At 43.0% G+C, this 25,905-nt stretch overlaps 1 protein-coding gene across 2 annotated transcripts in view; it reads left to right on the plus strand.

The window, feature by feature from the left end:
* Window positions 1–25,905, plus strand: part of LOC140734302 (heat shock factor protein 2-like) — a 47,323-nt gene that overhangs the window by 15,646 nt on the left and 5,772 nt on the right. Inside the window, exons 3-11 of one of the 2 annotated variants that reach the window (XM_073058080.1) lie at window positions 4,821–4,945; window positions 8,974–9,098; window positions 9,869–9,944; window positions 10,421–10,482; window positions 19,219–19,324; window positions 20,460–20,566; window positions 22,191–22,355; window positions 23,019–23,124; window positions 24,681–24,746. In XM_073058080.1, the coding sequence (XP_072914181.1) occupies window positions 4,821–4,945; window positions 8,974–9,098; window positions 9,869–9,944; window positions 10,421–10,482; window positions 19,219–19,324; window positions 20,460–20,566; window positions 22,191–22,355; window positions 23,019–23,124; window positions 24,681–24,746 (938 nt within the window). The remainder of the gene's footprint in view (window positions 1–4,820; window positions 4,946–8,973; window positions 9,099–9,868; window positions 9,945–10,420; window positions 10,483–19,218; window positions 19,325–20,459; window positions 20,567–22,190; window positions 22,356–23,018; window positions 23,125–24,680; window positions 24,747–25,905) is intronic. The other variant, XM_073058081.1, reaches the window with a different exon arrangement.

The raw sequence follows: 25,905 nt of genomic DNA on the forward strand, positions 1-25,905 counted from the left end.
TTTTAATTAAAAACTGGAACAGTTTCCCTAATCCACTGGAATTTTGACCGGAACGTTATGGGCCTAATGATGATAGTTCATGGAGGTTGAGTCCACTGCTGTTGGCTTTATTCCAAGTGGTCAACAGTGCTGATAAGACTGCACCTATCAGAAGGCCATTGAATGAGTATTGGTCGTTCAGAAAGCTGGAATGGGTCAATGTGCTGAAGGAAGACATGAATATATGTTGGGAAGTCACATTCACATGTTCACAGGATTATATTTGAGCAGCACTTATCTCGTGCATTTGAAACAGGAAAACAAAAGCTGTGCTGGATTTGGACAGTGGTTTAGAGTGATCAGCAGGGAAAACCAAGGATATAACAAAATAAATTCAGGGGAGAACGAAGACAGGAGAATGGGCCAAATGCTAGCAGATGGGACTATCTTGAGCCATTTGGGCCAAAGGGTCTGTTTCTGTGCTCTCTGAGAGGACAAGAGTAAGACTTTGTAACCCTCAGGTTCGGCTGGTGGCGTTAGTCTCGGGAAGACGGTCTCCGGCCCCACAATCTGAGGTGCAGGACCTCTTGTTTGTGTGGGTGCTGCATGATGTGTCGCCCTGATACAAATCGGTACCATGAAGTAACAGACAGTGCGCCACAATTAAACAATTTAGCATTATAATTCGTAATTGACTCTAATTAAAGGATTAGTAAAGTTTTAATGAAACAGTCTAACATGCATGTTGGAGCTCACTCTTCCCTTCCGCTGGTCCTCCATCAATTTCCTCGGGCTTCGTCGACTCCCGGCCCCACTGCAAGTCCACTCCATTCTGGTGTTTACGATATCTCCTTTCTGGCACCTTCTCTCCCCATTTTCCGCCGAACAAAAGACCCAGATCAGCTCGGTCTCAGGCACACAACAAGAAAAAACACTCCCTTCATTGGACGACACACATTCTAAAGCCCTATTATCTCTAGCCATAATCCAGATATCGCTGCTACAGAAAGACCATTACATCAGCAGTGAAACCTTTCTCAGGGTGTTACACTCTCCCCCCCACCCCCCACCAAAATTAGTCACGCCCTCATGGCATTGAGATAATTTGCCAACTCTTCATGCAAAGCACAAAGTCCAACCCAGGGGTAAAAGGCAGTGTCATGGCTCCCCAAAGCTGTAGGGGCCACACTTTGTTCCCCCGGTACTACATAGGCCAGCCTATCCGGTGGTCTCCTGATTCTCTGAGACCTCTGCAGGCACCGGGGGAGTTCCGAAGTTGAATGACTCGGTGGTTAACTCCCCCCCCCCCATTGCAGAGGGTTTCTTCCCGGCTTGTCTCGCCGGGACGTTAGATGTTATCGTCACCGGGAAAAGATGTGCCAGTGGCATCTCCCGCTTGAAGGTGACCTTCCTCTTTGCCATGTTCCTGACAATCACTGTCATCCAGTTCGCCTGTACGACTGAGGGCTTCTGCAGTTCGGGCCTCACCTGTACCCCAGCAGGAAATCCTGACTCCCCCTCATGGTCGTCCGGAGTGTCCACTAAGAGGACCTCACCCCCAGGCATTCTGGAAAATTTGGGGGTCCCCATCACTCTTGCTACTTCCCCAGGCTGTAACATGATTGGCTTTGACTGGGTGAACCACACAGTCCCTCGTCTGAACTCGGTATCCGGCCCAATTCAGCCACGCACTTCCTCAAAAGCAGCTCGAAACACCGGGTGAACGGACAATGTTCTCAGGAAGCTCTCTCCAGCTTTCTCCTTCAGGCCCCCATAAGCCTCCTCGCAACAGGAGTGTTGGTCCCTACAAGAATTGAAACACCACCCTTCTCAACAGGGACTGGAGAAACCAGCACTAATGTATCAAGGACCTCAGCCACCCCCACATCGGCCTCCGAAAACTCCAGCTTCACTCTCAAATAACCATCGTACGGATAATCACCCGCACTAATCCCCAGATCTCTGGTGCACTGAGAGGCCTCAATGACAAATGTGTCAGATACAGGTTGTAAAATGAACGGTACCAACAATGTGACCTGCGACCTGGTGTCGAGTGTGGCTTTAGCATAAATACCCCCTATCCGTAGTGATACACTGGAGCTTGGCCACACTAAGCCTTCAGGAATAGGGTCTTTCACTTTCGAGGGTTCCTTGGTATATTGCTGGGAACGTGTTCCTCCCGAGACACCAGGCCGTTCCCTCACTGAGTCTCCTCTGAGTTTCCCAACGTCTCCCTCTGCTTAGGTACCGGGGTCTCCCTCTCCGAGGGGTTTCCCATCATTCACACTCCTGCCTGAAGTGCCCCTCTTTACAGTTGTTGTAACAGACAATACTGGCTGTTCCCCTTCTCACGGAACCCTGGCCACCTGTAGCCCCTCTTGTGTGGTTCATCCCTTTGGGGGTCTGCCTCTCTATCAGTCCCGTCATATGGGTGGGGCCACACCCACTGATAACAACAGGGACATCTCAGTTCTCACCTCTGCCACGATCTCCTTTACCACTCCTCGGGTTGGGCTATCCGTGGTCACTTCAACACAAGAGACTACTACCGAGGACTGTACCCTGCTGACCAAGCCCTCCCATGTCTCCGACGCGTTCTCCTCCTCCCCCCGGAAAGTATGTACAGCCCATGGGCCCACCCCCCCTGGGGCCCCAATAGTACCAGACAGTTCCACTGCTGTTACGTCAGCACTGGTCTGAACTAAAGCGTCTGTGCCCGCCACTTTATTAAATCTCCGCCCCACAATCGTAAGTTTGCCAACAGCTTTAACAGTACTTCCTGATGAATTAACAATTCATCAGGAGTACGAATATCTACCCCACTCAACACGGATACATTCGTTACCAGTAACCCTGTGGATACATACCACCGCTCAACCCTGGCAGCATCCATACCCACGTATCGTTATGTCTTTACCGGACAATAGTTTAGCACAGACTTAAACACACAGCCCACTGGTTCAATGCTCAGGGCAATCACATGGCATCCAACAGAATCCATCCTGAATGATACCCCCACAATTGTAACCCTCGGGTTGTGCTGGCTGCGTAACTCGAGGGTAGACGATCTCTGGCCCAGCAAATGTGAGATTGAGGTGCAAACCCCCCTGTTTGTGTGGGTGCTGCGTAATGTGTTACTCTGTTACTAATCAGTACAATGAAATAGTACACCATATGCAACTAAATGATTTAGCTTTATAATTCTTAATTTGACTGAAGGGTTAATAAAGTAGAACAAAAAGGAAAAGGCCCATTTTAATGAAACCGTCTACTGCGCTCGTTGGAGCTCACACTTCCCTTCTGCCGGTCCTCCATTGATTTTCCCGGGATTCGTCAACTCCCAGTCCCACGCTAAGTCCACTCCTTTCCGGTGTCTACGAACTCTTCGTTCTGGCATCTTTTCTCTTCCTCTTCTGCCGAAGCCAGATCTCCTCGGTCGTAGGCACACAACGACAAGAAACACTCCCTTCATCGGATGGCGCACATTCCAAACCCCCGGTTATCTCTAGCCATAACCCAGACGCGGTTGCTACAGAAAGACCGTTACATTAGCAGTGAAACCCTTCCCAGGGTGTTAGAGTTTAGAGAGAGTGGAGAATGGTTGTGCGTGGCAGTTTTGGGATTCTATTTGGCGTCACTGCGAAAGGGACAGAGTTGGAAAAAGAACAAACATGCTGCAGTGTCTCATCTACAAGCTACAAGGTGGACAGGAAATGTGTGTCATGTTCTGCTAGGACTGAAAAATGGGACACATAGGGCTGCTGTGTGTAGAGGGACAGAACTGGGAACAGTGGAATTCGCTGGAAAACAAGATGCTAACAGTAAGACCAAAATGCTTTGTCAAGGTAGTTACGTCACCCTCGTCTGGGAGCGGTAATGCAGATACGTGAGATCTGGAGGTATGAAACTGGCTTTGATCCTTGGCGGTGCTTTGCAGTTTAACACAACTCCATCAGTAAAGAACAGCTTAGTTTGAAGCTATAACTTGGAGTAAGAAACTGTTCATTGACTGCTTAGTATTTTTTAATAATTCCATTTTTGGAACTTTTTAAGAGCTGAGAGGGTAGGCAATTGAACGGTTGCTTCATACTCCATGTATTTTGCAGGAGCTGGAGGGACGTACTACTGAGTCTGATGCTGTTTCATGCTTCACTGGTTCAAAGTTCAAGGTAAATTTATTATTAAAGTGCGTATATGTCACCACAGACTACGCTGAGGTACATTTTCTTGTGAGCATTCACAGTAAATACAAAGAAATGCAATAGGATCACATAACAAAGATGGACAACCAACCAAAAGACAATGCTGAACTGACCCAACAACTTAATGGACTCATTTGCAACTTGTGTCCTCAGTATTTACTTTTTTACTATTTGCACAGTTTCCTTGCAATGTCATCGTTTGTCATTGTTATTTATACTTTTTCAAAATTCTGCTGTATTGCTTTATTTTCCTGTGAATGTATGAAAATGAATCTCAAGGTGACATATACTTACTTTGATAATAAATTTACTTTAAATTTGAAAAAATGGAAAATGCTAGGAATGCACGATGTTACAAATGAATCAAGTGTGTGAAGATAAAGTCATCGACCTGCAACGTGACTTTATTTCCCTCCCCTCATAATCTGTCTAATCTGCTGAGTGTTTCTAGCATTGTCTGTTTTTGTTTAGGCCATGTGATTGGTCCTTTCAATACCTTTTCCCTAATGTTTTCCAGTTTCCCTTCAACACTGTCCCCTCTCCCTGAGCTTGGTGCTGTGGGATGTGTTATAGATTTAATGAAAAGAAGAACTTTTATCATCAGCAGGTTTTTTGATCTCTTGAATTCCTTTGCAACAGATGGCTTTCACAAAGTGCTTCACATAGGTGTGGGTCTGCCCCGAGAGTTGGACGACGTCATTGAGTTTCAACACCCACATTTTAGACAAGGAGCTCCTCAGTTACTGGACAACATTAAAAGGAAGGTGAGTGTTGCTCATTGGTGAGGTGTGGACTTCTGGCCCAAGTACAATGCTCCTTCTGGATAGATCACAAAACCACTTCTTTTATGTCGTTTACGTTTGTTGAGTGCGATTCTGGAATTGCTGGAGCTTGTGATTTTGCAGTTGGGAGATTGTTTGGGTGTGGAAACACCACTGCAGACTCCGAGAGGATACCTGGAGGCAGAGGCAGCGTGTGAAAGCCTTGTGGTGAGAAGGCTGCAAGATGGGGAATGAGTGATGTTCAGATCCATTTCGCTGATTAAAGCAACAAGGGGAGAGTGAAACATTGAGGCGAGTACAGAAGGTGAGCACTGGTTGTCTGCCTTCTGATCGCTGGAGGTCGTTCTGCTGCCAGAGAGGGGACACTGCCTTTTGATCGCTGGGGGTCATTCTGTTACAGAGAAGGAAGACTGCCTTTTGATCACTGGTGGGGTTGCTCTGCTACGGAGAGGGGAGACTGCCTTTTGATCACTGGTGGGGTCGCTCTGCTATGGAGAGGGGAGACTGCCTTTTGATCACTGGTGGGATCGCTCTGCTATGGAGAGGGGAGACTGCCTTTTGATCACTGGTGGGATCGCTCTGCTATGGAGAGGGGAGACTGCCTTTTGATCACTGGTGGGGTCGCTCTGCTATGGAGAGGGGAAACTGCCTTTTGATCACTGGTGGGGTCGCTCTGCTATGGAGAGGGGAGACTGCCTTTTGATCACTGGTGGGGTCGCTCTGCTACGGAGAGGGGAGACTGCCTTTTGATCACTGGTGGGATCGCTCTGCTATGGAGAGGGGAGACTGCCTTTTGATCACTGGTGGGGTCGCTCTGCTATGGAGAGGGGAGACTGCCTTTTGATCACTGGTGGGATCACTCTGCTACGGAGAGGGGAGACAGCCTTTTGATCACTGGTGGGGTCGCTCTGCTATGGAGAGGGGAGACTGCCTTTTGATCACTGGTGGGATCACTGTGCTATGGAGAGGGGAGACTGCCTTTTGATCACTGATGGGATCACTGTGCTATGGAGAGGGGAGACTGCCTTTTGATTGCTGCTGAGATCAGCACTATGTCTGGAGAATATTCCTTGGGTTTTCTGTGTTTTGGATATGGACTTTGACTGCAGAGTTCTTTTCATTGTTTTTTATATTGTGTTTTTCGCTCGATCTTGCTTTTTTGTGTGCGGGGCAGGGGGATTTGGGGGTTGATGATCATGATGCTGTTCTTTATTGGTTTCATGGTTTTTTGGAGGAGGAGGAGAAGAATTGTATACTTTGATAATAAATGAACCGTTGAACCTTTTTTGTTAACTTTAAACTTAAAAAAAAAACTTAACCGTCAAATCATATTAGAATCAGGTTTATTATGACTGACAGATGTTGTGCAGTTTGTTGTTTTGTGATAGTAGTACTGTCCAAGACATAAAAATTGCTGTAAGTTACAATAAATAAATATTGTAAAGGAGGTATAGTGAGGTAGTGTTCATGGACCATTCACAACTCTGATAGCGGAGAGGAAGAAGCTGTTACTAAGCATTGAGTGTGGGTATTTAGGCTCCTGCACCCCCTCCATGATGGTAGTAATGAGAAGTGGGTATGTTCAAATGAATCTGTATACAAGTGGGTATATTAGAGCTTTCTGGTCTCAACTTTGACTTCCACAGTATCAGATCATCTCCCAAGTGACCGCTGTGTGGTACATATTCAGCATTGATCACTTTTTCCTCTGGTGAACTCTAATTACATTCATTTTCTATTTCCAGCCCTCCCGATGCACCCTCTGTTATCCACCAGCCCGTTTTTCAGTGACATGTATCATTCGGTTTCTCCTGGTTAACACTTTATCTTTGACATTCTTTTTTTCTGTGTTCCCTGAATCCCTCCCAATTTCTATACAATTTGGAAATACTAAAACAAAACAAGTTTTAAGTCTGATGAAAGTTTTATCAACCTGATTTATTAATTCTGATTTACTCTCCAAAAATATTGTCTGACTTACTGGGTGTTTCCAGCTTCTTCAATATTTATTTTGAATTTCCAACATCTGCAGTACTTTACTTTTGAACGATATTGCAGAGTCTGGTGGCTAAAGATGGCAGACTGAATTTATTTTTTACTGTGATGGCACGTCCATGCGCCCAGTATTTAGCTGTATGAGAGTGTTAACCGGTGTTCATGAAGTGGAAAATCTTTAATACCCCTGTTGGATTTCATCATCTTGTGTACGAGTGTACCGCACCTACCTTTTGGAACCTGAACGTTGAACTGAAGCCAAGTATATATTAGCGTTGTTTTGCTTGCATGGAAAGATGATCAAAATATATTTGTTAATTCCAACTTACTACTTTTCCCTTCAGTACTTCAAACATGACAAATAGCAAACTTGCGCACTCTGCTCCTATTAACTTCACTTGACAGACTGGCAAATCCCGAGACCAGCTCGCACTGCAGTTTTATGTCACGCCTACTGTCCCTCAGTTCATTTCAGTGCAGATTATGAATGTAATTTTACTTTTCTGTTTTTTAATGACTTCTAAATGTTTCCTGTTGAGAACTTTCTGTGTGTATTCGTGTAACTTAGTAGTTTTTATATAACTCTATGTCATTTTAAGAGCCTTTAAATCTCTTTGAAATCAACAGCTATGCAAAACGCCCACTTTGCTTTCTGTCCAAGGTATTCCTGGGTTGTGGCCTCTGCCTGAGATCAGCCAAATGTGAAAACTATGCAAAGTAATACCAGGCAGGACCAACACAGTGTGACGTGGAAGGACATAGCGTGTTATGTTGCTTGCATATTCCAAATGGAAGTTGCTTAGACAAACTAGAAAAGGCACCAGATTTAACTAGCTTGTGAAACAGCAAAGGGTGTTAGAAGCATTTTGCAGTTCTTAGCAAATCCAGATTAATTGATCTATTGTGTCAGTGCATGTGAGCAATCAGCACAATATGTCGTAATCAGATGGAGTGCTTCGGGATGACAGCCTCGGTTCAACCAGGGCACGTGCGTATAATTTTGTGCCGATTTTAAAGTTATCTGGTCTGTATTTAATAAACATGCTTTAATTTTACACCATTGTTTATAGTGTTATTACGCTGTGCGTGTGTATGTGGGGGGGTCTAAAATATGTTAGATACTGTATAGATTTTTCTGAGGGCAAGGAGGAAGAGTGAGGTGCTCCTAAGTTACCAGTAACAGATTGGGATGTACTGTACATATGGGGTTGGAAAGAGAAACAGAAACATTTGTTAAAAGCAGCAGTGTAACTATTGCTTTCATCATTTGTACAAAGTGGGGCTAGTTTGCCATCTGACCAGCATCTATGCTGGTAGAGTATTACCTGTGAACCTGCCACCTTCATAGATGAGAACTGGACAGTAGAAGGGATGACTTCACATTGTTCCCTCTTCTAGGACAGTGATAGGGAAGTTCACTAGAGTATTGCCCCTGAATGAACAAGTTACTTGTGGAATTGCATAATAGAATTAGCCACACCTTCATTGGGGAACTAGAGAAGAACAGACAGTGAATATATTTCAGCCTGCCATCGTGGTGCAGTATTCAACACTGTAGCCTCACAACTTCTGTGTTGGGTTTGTATGTTCCCCCGTCACCCTGTGAGTTACGATTAAATCCTTTTTGTTTCTTCTCACATCTCAAAGATGTAGGGGCAGGTTAATGGGCTTCTGAAACTGTAAGTTACCACTTGCGCTAAGTTAGATTCAAGGGGAGTTAGTGCACGTATTCAAGAAAGTAATCTGTGCTTCAAGGAGGTTAGTAAGGGGGAATGAAAACTGACTGGCAAATGACCTATTTAGTGTTGTATAGGCAAGGAACCAAAGGGGGCAATAAGTACCCAAACGAAGATTAAAATGTACCGTAAGTAAACAAAGTGGGAGCATAATCTCCAGTTAGTATAAAGTAATTGCATGTTATACACGATAGCATTGTTTGGAATTTTAAATGAGCGTACAACTAAAGCAGTAGAAACAATTTCCTAACCTGTGACATTTTTTCTTGAAATCTTAAGGTTTCTGTGAGCCGGGTTGATGATCTTAAATTGAAACAGCAAGAGATGTTGAAAATCCTGTCTGAGTGTCGCCAGATGAAGGGAAAATATGACTTGGCTGATGGCATGATTCTGGCAATTAAAAGGTTACATTTTAAAAATAATTTTGGTGTCAGACATAAAGCATAAGTACTGTATGTTCTAAGAAACAGGATTGTCTGAAGATCAGATTTTCCAGCATTAGCAGAATCGTCCTTTTTGCTTTTCCATTGTAAAAGATTACAAGAACTATGAAATGTCAGTCCTGTTTGACCACCCCCCGCCCCGGGTTTAGCAACCTATGGTTCTGGAGCCATTTAAGCGCTCTGTAGAAAACGATATGTGACACCCAGTCCTTTACAGCACTGCAAGAACAGCTTCTGTCCTGCTGGACCCAGGCCATGCTAACTATTCGAGTTGCAAATTTGACAGTGTTTTCTGGGAAATCTTTAGACTACCCCAAATCCTATAATGGAGCATCCTTGATGTCTTCAGGCACAGCACGTGGAGACCAGGAGGCCCGAGAGGGGAGATAGGGGTTTTCCTCTGACTCCTCAAATCCTGGGACCCACCCAGTGCCATCCAGTGATCACTGATTCATGGGCCAAGCCTTTTTCTTTATTTTAGCCAATTAAATATAAAATATAACTGAACAAAGTCATAATTATGGTAGATAAAAAAAAGTAAAGTAACAGTCGACTTGAAAACTGCGTAACTGCTGACCACCAAAGAATATGTAACTCAAAGAAATACGTAAATCTGAATATAACTCTGAATGTATTATAATTTATTCGATGTATGTGGCTTCAGTTATTTTGGGCAAGTTGATGCTGAGTGGGTATATGAGGCCTGTGTGCAGACTTGTGTGTTTTTACAGGGAAAATGAGGCATTGTGGAAGGAACTATCAACTCTTAAACAGAAGCAACTGCAGCAACATAAAGTTATTCGGAAGGTGCGTCATTAATTGTATCAACTAAATGAATGAATTCTTTTACATTACGAACATTTTTTAGGTTCTTTTAATAGCATCACTTTATGCTGTCTGAGCATTCGCTTTTCTGAATTTTTTTTACTGAAGTCAATGACTTCATATTTTACAACATTACATTTCATTTACCATGTCCCTACTATTAATTGGAAAAGTTGGGGTAATCTCCTTGGAGCAGAAAAGGCTAAAGGGAGATTTTAGGGTATTGCTCAAAATTATGGATTTATTTGGCAAGCCAAAAATCTAGGGGAAAATGAGGAAAAAAGAAACTGTTGTGATTCAGTGTGACCTGAACTATTTCAAAAGGTGGAAGAAGTAACTCTCAATGGGAGGGAGAACTTGCTGAGTTCTGGGGAACAAAGAAGAGACTGGCCCAGACACCCTGTGCTATGTGAATCTAATGTAAAATATTCACATTCCTCATTTATCCTCATCTGCAGATTATCCACTTTATTGCTACTATGGTACAGTCAAACAGTGTACCTGGAATCAAGAGAAAAATGTGAGTATTGTTACATTGGATTCTTGTTTCCTGGTGTTGAAATTGTGCGGTTTTTAAAAATTCATAGCCAGCAAGGGGGGTGAGGGCTCAACATGCTGCTTTCTGTCCTTTCCTTGACTGACTGTTGTCTGCGGACATCTGCCTCATCCATAAGTGCTTTGTGCCTATGTTACAGGAGAGAGCCTTCTTAAACTTCTCTCCTTTCCCTTGTCAAGCTGTATCGTGCTTTATGCCCTTTGCTCTTGTAGCCATAATGGTCCTGTGGAAGTCTGGGTTCACAGTCTCATCTGTAGCATTGCAGCATAGAAGATACCAATTACTGAACTGTAGATGGCCATCATGGACAGGCCAGATTCAGTTCTTCCCCTGACATCCAAACGTCACTGAAGAGCTGTTGGATTCTTAACTCTCCCTCTCTTCCTAATGGGGATATGGAAGCTGATTGTAATAAAACACTGCCATCTCATTCACATTCCAAGAATTAAATCTGGGGCTTTTATTGAATTAACTTCCATAATGAACCACAAACATTTCAATTCTGTGTTAAGGTACCGTAGTCTTCTCTTTTTCCCTCGTTGTTTTAATGAACAAAAACCTGTTATGCAAATAACTGAAATACAGATTTAATATTCCATTGCTCAGTCTGTTTTTTGAATATTATATTCCAGAGATTTATGAGAGTATTTATGTTCTCATATTTGATAGGTAGATACTTTATTGATCCCAAAGGAAATTGCAGTGTCACAGTAGCATTACAAGTGCACAGATATACAAATATTAGAAGGGAAGTAAGACAGATTGAAAATAAGTTACCTCAAACAGTCCAACAGGAGGGAGTCATCACTTCCCCGGCTGTAGGTTGATTCATTATAGAGCCTAATGGCTGAGGGTAAGAATGACCTCATATAGTGCTCTTTGGAGCAGCGCAGTTGTCTTAGTCTATTACTAAAAGTTCTCTTCCGTTCAGTCAAGGTGGCATGCAGAGAGTGAGAAACATTGTTCAGAATTGCCAGGATTTTCTGTAGAACACAGCCTCCAGTGTGTCCAGTTTGACTCCTATAACGGAGCCAGCCTTTCTAATCAGCTTTTTAAGCCTGTTGGCATCATCCATGTAGATGCCATTGCCCCAGCACGCCACTGAATAGAGGATTGTAATGGCAACAACACGTGAAGGAGAGGTCTGCGTACTCCAAAGGGCCTCAGACTCCTTCATATATAGAGGTGGCTCTGGCCCTTCTTGTACACGGCCTCTGTGTTGGTGCTCCACTCGAGTCTGTCATCCAGGTGCACCCCCAGGTACTTGTAGGCCCTCATCACATCCACGTCCTCACTATCAATAGTAACAAGGAGCAGTGCAGGCTTAGTCTTCCTAAAGTCCATCACCATCTCCTTTGTCTTACTGATGTTGAGCCGCAGATAATTTAGCTTGCATTATTTGACAAAGTTCTCCACCAAAGCTCTGTATTCATCCTCCTGTCCTCCCTTTATACACACAACTACTGCTGTGTCTTCAGAGAATTTCTGTAGATAACATGATTCTGCATTGTATCTGTAAGTCCAGTGTAGACAGGAAGGGAGCCGGTACGGTCCCCTGTGAGATCCCAGTGATGCTCGTAGCCATGTCTGACACACAGGTCTGAAGCCACACAAACTGTGGTCTGCCAGTCAGTCCATTATCCAGGATACAATGTAAGTACCAACCTGCATTGAACGGAGCTTTTCCCCCAGTGATGAGGGCTGGATGGTATTGAAGGCACTTGAGAAATCAAAAACCATGATCCTCACTGCTTATCCAAATGGGAGTAGGCGCTGTTAAGCAGGTAAATGACAGCATTGTTGACTCCAATGTGCACCTGGTAGGCAAACTGCAGGGGATCGAGGGCTGTTCTGACCAGGGGTCAGAGGTGAGCCAGGACTAGCCTCTCTAGGGTCTTCATTTTGTGTGAGGTCAGGGCCACTGGAAGGTAGTCATTCAAGACATTCGGTTGGCTGTTCTAGGGTACTGGGACCACACATGATATTTTCCACTCAGTCAGAACCCTTTCCAGGGTGAGACTCCAATTGAAAATGCACTGGAGAACTCCACACATATAACATATAACCATATAACAATTACAGCATGGAAACAAGCCATCTCGGCCCTTCTAGTCCGTGCCGAACGCTTACCCTCACCTAGTCCCACTGACCCGCACTCAGCCCATAACCCTCCATTCCTTTCCTGTCCATATAACGACCCAATTTTTAAAAAAATGACAATGTCGAACCTGCCTCTACCACTTCTACTGGAAGCTCGTTCCACATAGCTACCACTCTCTGAGTAAAGAAGTTCCCCCTCGTGTTACCCCTAAACTTTTGCCCCCAACTCTCAACTCATGTCCTCTTGTTTGAATCTCCCCTACTCTCAATGGAAAAAGCCTATCCACATCAACTCTATCTATCCCCCTCATAATTTTAAATACCTCTATCAAGTTCCCCCTCAACCTTCTACGCTCCAAAAAATAAAGACCTAACTTGTTCAACCTTTCTCTGTAACTTGGGTGCTGAAACCTGGGTAACATTCTAGTAAATCTCCTCTGTACTCTTCTCTATTTTGTTGAGATCTTTCCTATAATTCGGTGACCAGAACTGTACACAATACTCCAAATTCGGCCTTACCAATGCCTTGTACAATTTTAACATTACATCCCAACTCCTATACTCAATGATCTGATTTATAAAGGGCAGCATACCAAAAGCTTTCTTCACCACCCTATCCACATGAGATTCCACCTTCAGGGAATTATGCACCATTATTCCTAGATCACTCTGTTCTACTGCATTCCTTAATGCCCTACCATTTACCATGTATGTCCTATTTTGATTAGTCCTACCAAAATGTAGCACCTCACACTTATCAGCATTAAACTCCATCAGCCATCTTTCAGCTCACTCTTCTAACTGGCCTAAATTTCTCTGCAAGCTTTTTTTTAAAAAACTTTTTTTTATTGTTTTCAAATAGTTACAGAATAAATGTGTATGAAAAAAAGTGTTACCCAGCCCCCCTCCCCTTAACCCCTCCTCCCTAACATCCCTATTAAAAAAATAAGAAAGAAAAAAAAAGGAATGCCTGGATATTGGAAGATCCCCACATGCTCCATGGAGTACGTAATAACTTTAGTATAAAAGTCTTTATTTTTTTTATTATATTACTCCAATCTATAATAATACCTAATCCTTCAACTTTCGTGGTATCCTGGGAAATCTTTATAAAAATCTCCATGTTGCTATGTGTGTCCCCACCAATCATCCAGGCAAAAAGATAGAAGAAAATTAAAATATAAAGAAAAAAACAAAATACCCCCCTACTAATGTTGTGGAAAAAAAACCACCACATTACCCCCCCTCTGCTGTACGGGTCATGGCAACCGCCATGATTACACACGTGAATCCCGCAGTAACCGATCCAAAGCTCCCCAGCCCCCCCGCAACATAAAAAAGTATATGTATAAGAAGAGAAAAAAAAATACTATTCTCATTTAGTATTTCTAAAATTTTGCTTTTCTCTTCTATAATATCCATAAATGTCCATCACTTCTGTTCGTTGGGTCTATCTTCATCTTTAATCCATTACGTTTGGAAGCCTCTATGTGTAATTAGCGAATAGATGGAAGTTCTTGTACAAACTCCTCCGCTTTTCGATAATCGGAAAAAAAATTTTTTCCCTCCTCCAAAAAAATTATCAGTGTTGCTGGATGACACATTGTAAATTTATAACCCTTTTCCCATAAGGCTTTTTTCACTGGGTTAAATTCCTTCTTTCTCTTCATCAGGTTGTAACTTATATCAGGATAAAAAAGAACTGGTTTCCCTGCTATCATCAGTGGCCCGTTTCTATTTTTGGCACTTTGGGCAGCGGCCTTCAGGATCTTTTCTTTGTCTTGGTATCGTAAGCATTTTATCAAAATTGATCGTGGGTTTTGATCAGCTCGAGGTCTTGACCTTAAGGATCTATGAGCCCTTTCGATCTCAATTGGAGTTTCTCTTTCCATTTCCAATTTTTCAGGGATCCATTTTTGAAAAAAATTTATTGGATCTTCTCCTTCTATATCTTCTTTAAGTCCAACAATTTTAATATTATTTTGTCTACTGAAATTTTCAAGCTTATCAATTTTTTCCATAAATTGTTTTCGTTCTGATGTCCAAGCAGTATTTTCCTTTTCCATTTTGTCCATTCTTTCAACCGTGTCCTCCGTTGTAGTTTCCAAATCTGTAATTCTTTTTTTCCATTTTTTCCTGTCTCTTTGTTATTTTATCAAGCATAATCTCCATATTGGTCATTTTTTTTCGAGTATTTTTTAATTATTTTTAATTACTTTTAATGTGTCTAATTTACGCATTATTTGCCTCCAAGTCTTTTCTATATTTCTAGAAGGACTTTTAGTTCCCTCTTCATCTGATCTTTCCGGGAGATCTGACTCTTCCTCCGATTCGCTATCACTTTCAGTTGCAGTGGTAGCTGGGCTTTGTAGTTCTTGTTGCTCCCGTTTGCGCATGCTCCATCCTTTGCGTTTGCGCAGTTCACGATGGCCTTTTCCTTTAGGAATGGCCAATGTTGCCGCAGTCTCCTGTTCCGTATCGCCGGTGGTATAATGTACCTGAGACCGCGGTTCCTCGGTAGACATGGGCCTTGTTCTCGTTCCAACTTGCGTAGTCTTCCCGGTATTAGTTTTCTTCATCTTCCTTCCTTGAGGCATAGCTTGACACAATCCGGAGTAGTTTATAAGTAATTTTTAGAAAGTATTGACTAACTTTTCTTCATTTAGACATTAATTTATTAACTTTTTACGGGAGAGCTGGGTTCCAGCGTCTCGATCCTACGTCATCACGTGACGTCCCCCTCTGCAAGCTTTGAAAACCTACTTCTTTATCCACAACACCACCTATCTTGGTATCATCTGCATACTTACTAATCCAATTTACCACCCCATCATCCAGATCATTAATGTATATGACAAACAACATTGGACCCAGTACAGATCCCTGAGGCACACCACTAGTCACCGGCCTCCAACCTGACAAACAGTTATCCACCACTACTCTCTGGCATCTCCCATCCAGCCACTGTTGAATCCATTTTACTACTTCAATATTAATACCCAACGATTGAACCTTCCTAACTAACCTTCCGTGCGGAACCTTGTCAAAGGCCTTACTGAAGTCCATATAGACAACATCCACTGCTTTACCCTCGTCAACTTTCCTAGTAACCTCTTCAAAAAATTCAATGATTTGAAAAACATGACCTTCCACGCACAAATCCATGCTGACTGTTCCTAATCAAACCCTGTCTATCCAGATAATTATATATACCATCTCTAAGAATACCTTCCATTAATTTACTCACCACTGACGTCAAACTTACAGGCCGATAATTGCTAGGTTTACTCTTAGAACCCTTTTTAAACAATGGAACTACATGAGCAGTTGGCCAGTCCTCCGGCACCATCCCCGTTTCTAATGACACAGCTGCTCAAAATGTCCCTTCAGGACCTTGGGGGTCCCACCATCCCGTCCCAATGCTTTGCCATGTCTGAGATGTTACACAATTTTTAAAATTGATTTCTCGGGATCTGGTAATCAATGGAAAGTCCAAAATGGCTGCACTTATTTCCCTTTGCGAAGGTGGCAGTGAACTGCATTCTTGAACCATTCTTTGTGCTGAAGGTGCACCCATAGGCTGGTGGGAAGGGAGATCCTTGATTTGTGCTTAGCAACAATGATGGAATGCAGAAATATTTCAGGAAAATGTGTGACTTGGAGGAAATCATGCAGGTAGTGGTGTTCCCATCACACAAAGCCCTTGTGTGCTCTTGGTTTTGGAGGTTCTCAGCTTGGGAAGTGCATATGAGCCTAGGCAAAAGTGGGCTGCTTTGTCTTGGGTGGTGTTGAGTTTCTTAAGAGATAGTTGACAGATTTTGGGTTTTCAGAAGGGTGCCCCAGCTTTTGTTGGGAAGAAACTGTAGTTGAGTGCAGGTCTTCAGTGCTACAGTTGGATGGTTGGCTCCTTAGCCTTTGCTATATCCAGTAACCTCAATTGTTTCACAGTGTCACCTACAATGAATTGAGTTGGCTGAAGTGGCTTCTGTGATTGGGGTAGGGGCATCTAAGGTGAGAGAGTTGAGGTGATATGTGTTAAAACAGCATTGATTTTCACCCAAATGCAGTTTATGAAAGTCCTCCAGCTATCAAGTTTTTAAAGTTCATAAAACCACACTTGAATTCATTGCAACAATATGCTGTTCTGATTCTCCATTACAAGTTTTCAAAGCTACCGGCATTTAGTATCTCAAGCAGCTCTTATGGAAACATAATATAGGCATTTCCTTATTACATCAGCTTGGGTAACAGAAATCTACCCCTACAGAATTCAAAAATCACTATTAAAACCTCTGAGCAACACACACAAAATGCCGGAGGAACTCAGTAAGAGTTCTAACATTTTTTTCTCCAGACCTGCTGAAGGGTCTCGGGCTGAAACTTCCACTGTTTGCTCTTTTCCATAGATACTGCCTGGCCTGCTGGGTTCCTCCAGCATTTTGTGTGTGTTGCTTAGATTTCCAGCATCTGCAGATTTTTTCCTGTTTGTAATTTAAAACATCTGAGATATAGAGTAAAACATACTTTCATGAAATTTGTGTGGAGAAGAAACAAACAATTGAATTAAACACAAAGTACACTGCAGATGCTGTGGTCAAATCAAGACGTACAAAAAAGTTGGATGAACTCAGCAGGTCGGGCAGCATCCGTTGAAAGAAGCCAATTGACTTTATTTCTTACATTCTTCACGTACGTGAGGAGTTAAACCCTTTACGTTACGTTTCCGTCTGAATGTGCAGCTTCTGATGGCCTGGTGAAAGAAGCTGTCCCAGAGCCTGTTGGTCCTGGCTTTAATCCGTTTCCCAGATGTTAGCAGCTGGAACAGTTTGTGGTTGGGGTGACTCAGGACCCTAATGATCCTTCGGGTCTGGGGACTCATGCCAAACCTCTTCAACCATTTGAGGTGAAAGAGGCACTGTTATGTGTTTTTCACCCCACAGCTGGTGTGTACAGACCACGTGAGGTCCTCGGTGATGTGAATGCCGAGGAACTTAAAGCTGTTCACCCTCTCAACTCCTGATTCATTGATGTCAATAGGGGTCAGCCAGTCTCCATTCCTCCTGTAGTCCACAACCAGCTCCTTAGCTTTTGCGATACTGAGGGAGAGGTTGTTTTCTTGACACCACTGTGTCAGGGTGATGACTTCTTCCCTGTAGGCTGCCTCATTATTATTTGAGAAAAGGTCAATCAGTGTAATATTGTCAGCAAATTTGAGCTGTGGGTGGCAACACAGACATGGGTGTACAGAGAGCAAAGGAGGGTGCTTAGGACGCAGCCCTGAGGGGCTCCTGTGTTGAGGGTCAGAGATGAGGGAGTCCTCTTTCACCACCTGCCAGCGATCTGACAGGAAGTCCAGGATCCAGCTGCACAAGGCAGGGTGAAGGCTGAGGTCTCTGAGCTTCTTGTCGAGCCTGGAGGGAATTACGGTGTTGAATGCTGTAGTCCAAGAACAGCGTCCTCACATAAGCGTCCTTCTTTTCCAGGTGTGCGAGGACAGTGCCTATTGCAAATTTTTAACATGCATTTCTTGAGGTATTGATGTGGGTTCACATTAAGAAAAATCACAATTTAGATGGCTTATAGGAACACAAAACAACCCCACTCCCCAATCATCTCTGTAATACCAGGGTCACATGTACAAGTAAAATATTTCTGCTATAGAGGACTGTTGCTGCGTAATGATTGGATTCTGCAATGTTAGACGGGCTCTCAGGGATTCAGTAGACCTCGAATAGGCTGGTGAAAAATAGAACGTTCTTGTGCAAGGTAATCATGGGAACTCTCTGAGGCAGACAGAAGGTTAAAAGTACTAAACTTAACCTATGAATATCTAATGCTTTGGAGAAGCCCGCAACGCAAGCAGATCCCCGTGCTTTGCCTCTTCTGTTGGGTTTAAAGAAGAATAGATGAGTTTTTCTCTTTGAGTATACGGTTTGGGTGACCTCCACAATGCAACGGCAAGCAGCTCATTGTGAAATGTGAAAGAGTTCGGGAACCACTGCCTGCAGGGCTCCTTAGGCTGGGAAGCTAGGTGGACTGTGATCCTGACCTCCATGGGCCAGTTAGTCCAGGGACACACAAAGGCTGTGTTTGAGAGCACAAGGACACATTGTTCATCCTTGCAGTGATCTCAGTAAGGATGAACAATGTCTTTGTGCTTTGGTTCATTCTGTAACATAGTTCCAGGCTGAATAGGACTAGTAAAAACTTAAATGAAGGCATTTTCCATATCAATGAGAGTAAAAATCACAGTGGTGACAAATTCTGAATGAGGCCCTGCTGTTGAGGTCATTTGGGAGAATTCAGTGTTAGAAACACGGGTGTAACTGTTGCAAGTGAAAACCCCACCAAGAAGTCAGTTTGAATTTCTCAGTGAATAACAAAATGCCCAGAAATAGGGACAATGTTGTTCTGCTCTGGGTATCAATGTGCAGTACTTACTTTGCAAAGGAATTAAATCAATGCATTTTAAAGTCTTATATTCTAGAAATAGGATATCAACAGTGTTTTCTAATGATTATTAAATAATTTTGATATTGTTTATATAGTTCACTTTATTAAAAAATTTGCCCTAGTATTTGTTGCATCTCATTCCTTTAGGCCCCTAATGATTGGTACTTCTGGATTGCCTCAGCCCTATGCCAAGTATAGTCGGCCCATCACTATGGATTCTAGTCAGGATGGCACAGCTGTACATGGTATTCCGGTAGGTCAGAAGTAATTTCTTTGTTAAGAAACTGAGATGAAACAGCTGGGTCTGTCTAGAGAAGTGAAGTCAGTAAGTTGAGGTGAAATTATGTTAACGTTGGGTTTTAAAACACTTGAGATTGTACAGGAAACTGAGGCATTTTGAAGAGTCTCTCCCAATTTTGAGCTTTTTGCTAAAGATCAGGATTTGTTTTATGCAAAAAGATTGGAAGTGTAAGCTTTGATATTTACCAGCAGTCTGATTTTTCAGCTGTAATTAATTTTCCTGTAAGAATCAAGTGGTACAATAACCGAAAAAAAAAATCTTGAAAGGGAGGAACGAGAGCTAGATCTGTTCTGTGTGTTTAGGAGAAAAGCACTTTTTTAAGGACCATTCCAAAAAGACAAACAAACTCGATGCACGTGAAGCCTGTGCTGTTCTCTGAAATGCCATTCAGGCGCCTCAAATCAGCGGCTGAATAAATTAATCCCTGTTATGTAAACATCACTGTCTCATTTCTTGTCACATAAGAATAATACATCAATATTTATTTGCCCTGCTGGCCATCTTTCATGCAAAGAACATTGGTTCCTAAAATATTTTATCATTGTGCATCATCCTACAATAATTACCTTGTTCCTTTTCAGATTGTCTCACGGGCTGTACTGGCTCTTCACACAGTGGCTGCAACAGGTTAATTGCCATTAGAAGAGTCTTTTGTCCCATTGTCCATTCTGTACACGACCTGCAGAAGAGCTGATATTTTGTTCTTCCTCCAAGTTGGTGCTTTCTCTCCCAACAGCCCCCCCCCCACCTTCCCAAATACCAGGAAGGAGTAATGTAGTCTGAGAAGTTGAGGGGAGAAGGGGAAAAATTGTGAAGAAGAAGGAAAATGCAAAGATGAACTCGCTGTGGATAGTAAAGAAACCTTGTCAATTGGGAATAGAAAGTGAATTAATAATCAAATGTAGCACTGAAGCATATTGCTTGGTATTTCCATAGGGATGGATGGTTTCCCATCAAAACATGGGCAGATTGGCAATTCGGGTGGTTGAGCAAGTCTGAATATTAGTATTGTGGGTTTATAGCTTGGAATAAGTCAGGTGACATGTATGGAATGAAGAGATTAACATACTTTAGTTAATATGTTCAGAAATGTGAGACCTGTGAGAAAAGCAGTGTTTACTCTGGAGGCGTTATCATCTCTGAAATCACACATTTGATTGGAAGTCCGGATCAATCTGCTGAAGAACAGTACAGGTAGGAGTCTTGTTGGATTCAACACTTTTCCCCGTGTTTAAAAGCTTATCTGTGAGCTTGTTTTTACTGTTGAAGGGCAGCCTCACCTTTGTAATAGACACCTCAGACAGATCTTTCAGAATCACAAACCTCTCCTTGGCTAAACGCACAACTGCAGCCCACGCAGAACATGCTGGAGGGGCTCGGCAGTCGGGCAGCATCTACGGAAAATAAACAGAAACGTTTCAGACTTGTGACCCTTCTTCATGACTGAGAGGGAAGGGGGAAGGTGCCAGAATTACAAAGGTTGGGGGACGGGAAAGAGGCTAGGTGGAAGGTGATGGGAAAGGTAAAGGGGTGGAGAAGTAGGAATCTGATAGGAGAGGAGAATGGACCATAGGGAGATGGGAAAGAGGCTAGGTGGAAGGTGATGGGAAAGGTAAAGGGGTGGAGAAGTAGGAATCTGATAGGAGAGGAGAATGGACCATAGGGGGAAGGGAAGGAGGAAGGGATCTAGGGGGAGGTAATAGGCAGATGAGAAGAAGTAAAAGGTCAGAGTGGGGAATCGAGAAAGGGGAGGGGGATTTGTTCAGCCAAAGGAGAAATCCACCTGAGGGTGGCCTCATCTTGGCACAGGAGGAAGCCATGGACCACCATGTAGGAATGGGAATTGAAATTGCAATGTTTTGCCACCAGGAAGTCCCGCTTTTGGTGGATGTTGTGGACGTGTTTAATGAAGTGATCCCCAACTTACGCCTAGTCTCACCAATGAGGAGGAGGCCGCATTTGCAGCACCACATGCAATAGATGAGCCCAGGAGGTTCCCAGGTGAAGTGTTGCCTCACCTGGAAGGACTGTTTGGGACCCTGAATAGAGGACAGGGAAGAGGTGTTCGGGCTGGTGCAGCACTTGGGTCACTTGCAGGGATAAGTGCCTGGAGGGAGATTAGTGGGGAGGGATGAATGGAGAACGGAATTACATTGAACTGTCCTTTTGTTACCTTCTGGTGGGAAATCAGTGGCTTGATCTTTGACTTGCTCTGAACCGGACTTGTCTGGTGCCTGGTAGACTGTTAACCTCCATCTGGATGGGCTCCCCTCACTCCCAGCCAGGAGCTGCCTTTGTGATTCCGGTGGTTAAGGTTGCCTTGACACAATATGCTTCCAGAAAGAAGCTACATTCAACATTTTAACGCTTTGAATGTGTCAAAGATGCTTGATGTCACTGTCTGGAGTGATATACAAGCAGCAAGCTCCATATGCATATTATCCAGCTTAAAATAAATGTCCTCTTCCGTCCTTTCACTTTGGCTGCTGTGGTGATTTTGGTTTGTGGAGCTACGTTTAAGTCTGGACATAAATCCTAACAGTCTTTGTAAAATGGTGAGAAGTATTGAAAACATGTCTTTTGGTGAACTTGTATCTTTGCCCGCAAATGATTTTCTTTCTTTCACTTATCACTAAAATTAGAACAGTTAGACTGAATCACATAACCTTTGTTCCAGCAAAAGGCATTGCTGCATTTCTTCATAACTGATGCCAGCCATTTCTGGTTTCATAAAGAAATGAGCATGTGTATAGTGTTGATTCGGAGTTATTACATCTTCATGTGCTTTATTTATCACTGTCTACTTTACTATCTACAGTTTTGAGAATGGAAAGCAGAGAACTGCGGAAACACTGTTCAGTACAGATACAGACAACCTGGTAGCCGCTTCCAGCACAGTGACATCACCATTTACATCACATGACCTGTATGACTCACTTCTGGATGAACACTGTCAAATGACCACAGAAGAGAATTCTGACCGGTGAGATTTTGCTTGAAGATTAACCTGAAGAAATTGATGATTGGTTAATCTTCCTCCATCCCTTTCAAGAGCTTTAAGAGGAGTGGTGGCTATTTGGTAATTTATTGATTAAAGATCACACACACGATAGGACTGATGCACCATCAATAACTCTCTCTGAGACGTGAAGGCGAGATATCGGCATTTATTGACTGGAAGAAAGAACAAGCAGTAGTTGACCACCATACTACATCCTGGAGACTGAGGGCCGGGCTCAGGCTTCAATCGCCTTTATACCGTGGTCTGTGGGAGGAGCCACGGTCAGTGGGAGGGGCCACAGGAGCAGTCAGCAGGGGGCGTGTCCAGACAGGTATATGTAGTTCACCACAAGGACAAAAGCCCTCCTGCTGGGAAATGCATGGTGGGAAGTTTCTCCCCACACCCACATCAAATGCAGGGGACCCATCGGTGAATAAAACACAAGAAACAGAATAAAGGTGCATTGTACTGCAATACTAAGTCATCTCCCATTTAGTGGCATTGCTGTGATTTTGAAATTGGAAATGTGCAGGTTTTAAGAATATCTCTTTAATAAGTCAGTTGCTGATCTTTTTCTGGGATTCAGAAACGATTAATGGCTCGAACTGGTCTCTGAATTGATCACTTAACTCTGCTTTATTCTAGGGGTGAAATAATTGATCATTTGGATATGATTGACAGCAGTTTGGCTCAGATGCATTCTTCACTCAGCAACAATCGATTAAACATTAATTTGGATTTACTCAAAGATGTGAGTTGAAATCAATTTTATCTTTGCAAGGTGCAATGTGAAGTCTAGATTTGTATAGCCATTGAGTCATAGTGATATACGACATGGAAATGGGGCCCCTTAGTCCATCCAGAACACACCAACTATCGACCATCCATTTACACTGATACTACACTAAAACATATTCTTTTCCGCACCTCAGATTCTCCAGCTCCCTTAACGCTCGGCTATATATAATGGCCACCCATCTGATCAAGTTGTAAATACTGGCGCGTGGGAAGAAATGGGAGCACCCAGTAGCATTCACGTGGTCATAGGGAGAACTCGTGGACAGCACCAGAGAATATGGGAATGTGTGTTATTTCACGTCAACTTAAAAGTTGGGCTAAGTATGACTTTCCTACGAGACCGTTTCATGCGTCCCTCCCACTAGGAAAAGCATGTCTGTCTCGGGGGTTGTTTTATTAGAATTTTTTGCATTCCATTAGTAGAATTCATGAATAGGCCCTTGTTATGGCTCTTTTGGATCTGATGTTGTGCAGAGAAACCATATATTTCTGGTAGTTTCAGGTATGCTGACCACCTGCTCAGTTAGACGTTCTCCCTACTGTTAACAGTTGGTCACTAAAGTTGGTTTCTGCAACTCGGGATTAATTGCAGAGCGGAAATTGTTTCAGCTTCGACTGCCACTGCTGATCATTATCATTTGGCCTTTGCTGGAAAGTGGATGAGGTCCAAACTGGATATGATAGTCTCCATTAGACCATGCTGCCTGCACTCAATTGGCCTGTTTCTTATGATGACGGTCACAACACTAGAGATATAGTTAACTACATTGTGATACCGCATCTCGCCAAGAGTCAGCACCTTCTAGTAAAAGGCAATAAGATAGAAAACTGGCAAAATTTTAGATTTAATTCTCTTTCAATAAATATGTTTTTGGAATGACGTGCAAATGGGGAGAATGAGCCAATGAAGGATTTAATATCTACTTTGAAAAGGGAATGTAACCACTGGCACCAGCCTTGCATTGAAATGTCATTAGTTTTTAATAATTTGACAGTTCTATGCTTATTCATCAAGTGAAAAGAATTTGTTTTTGTTTGGGGCTGTGGGTGACTTACATATTGAGTGTTCTTTAGAACAAACTTTATCTTTCTAACTTTCAAGTCTTTCAATCAAAATCACATTAGAACTTTTAACACCTCGGCAAGTTTGTCAATTTGTTGCACACAGCCGTTTTACATCAGAGAATTTGCAGAGTCTGAGGAAAAGTAGATTAGTTGTCTTTGCTTTTGCCCCATGAACTGAATTAAAATCAATCTTTCTGTCTTGTAGAAAGTAAGTGGCATTTTATTTAATTAACCTGTTTAATAGCATTTTAAATGGCCTATTCTGGAGTAATCCAGTAGAAGCACTAAATTCTGGGAAGCCTAATACATGAAGTTTACCCTTAAAGCTCTCAGGTTAAATGATCTTTTTAGAGAAGGACCACCGGAGGCATTAGGCCACAGTAGGTAGAGGGGAGTGTGCCTTTAGTAAATCAGTTACACTTTTGATTGCTTCTTTTTTCTCAGCTCTACAACCCATCAGTTGGAGGATTAGTAACAACATTTCCTGAAGTAGGAGTGGACACCAGCAAGGTACTTAGCTCATGGCAAATGATTTTATAAGTAGCCGGCCTTTTTTTTTTCAGCTGGTTGCAAAATAGTCAAGAGAGAGCAGATTGTTTCCCTTTAGCCATGTTCTTGCATGTTTTGTACATTTTTATAGCTTGGACGTATTTTCTTTTCATAGGAACTCGTACCAATTTTGAGAACCATTTTGGGACTGAAACTAGGTTTTGTGGCACCTATCTTAAGGCCAGTCAAGGAGTGGTAAACAACCAATCTGACTTTTGCATTGTAAGGGCACAATTCTAGCAGGAAGTACACCAGTCAGCAAAGAGGCTAACAGCTGCAGGTATCATTACGTTGGTGCAGATGGTGTATCCAGTCAGTGTGTAATACGTTTTTCAAGCCAGCTTTGCTACTTTGGAGCTCCATGCTCTAGTTGACAGCTTCTCTTAACCCTGTACAGCTGGGTGTGCTTCAGTGTCTTGAACAGTACCCACACCTGGGCCATTGAAAAGGAATTCAATAATATCCAGGTTAGTCACTGATTTCTTCTGATTCTGGTCTTTTGAGTTTCCCCATTTGATTTAAGTATCAATAGTCAGTAGAGAGTGCAGTGGCTGATGCACAAGTGCTTTTTTGGTGAATTAAATGCTCGTGCACAAACGGTTTTTACCTAACATGGGTAGGCTGGTGTGGCGTCGTCCTACCATTCAACATGAGTCGGAGAGTAATTGCACACTGTCCAGAGTAGGACAAGCTGCTGAAAAGGAGTGGGATGGTGAAGGAAGAGAAAAGTACTTTCAGTAATTTCCTTTACCATAACGGCCAGCGTTTTTTCCTCCGTTTGGAGCAGGTACTTTCTCCCTCCTGCCTGCTGTTGGGCTGGCTTCCTACCCCAACGAAAAAGATGGGTGCATTAGGGAGTGTCGTGCTGTATGTTTGGGTAATGCACCTCTCCCAGTTGAATAGCTGTTGCTGTCATGCAGTATGCTTGGGTGATGTGGTTGCTATGGGTGAATGGGGGTGTGTGTGTGTGTGACTAATAATGGTATGAAGTGTATGAAAAGGAGATGAAGCATATGATTATAATGCGAATCCTGTGTAATCAGATTGTTGTTAGGTAAGAAAAAGTCCTGTAGTAAATTGAGTTGTGAGCGAGGTATGTAAAGATGCAGCAGTCCCACCT

This window comes from Hemitrygon akajei, chromosome 10, assembly GCF_048418815.1.
Source record: "Hemitrygon akajei chromosome 10, sHemAka1.3, whole genome shotgun sequence".
NCBI classification, from domain to species: domain Eukaryota; kingdom Metazoa; phylum Chordata; class Chondrichthyes; order Myliobatiformes; family Dasyatidae; genus Hemitrygon; species Hemitrygon akajei.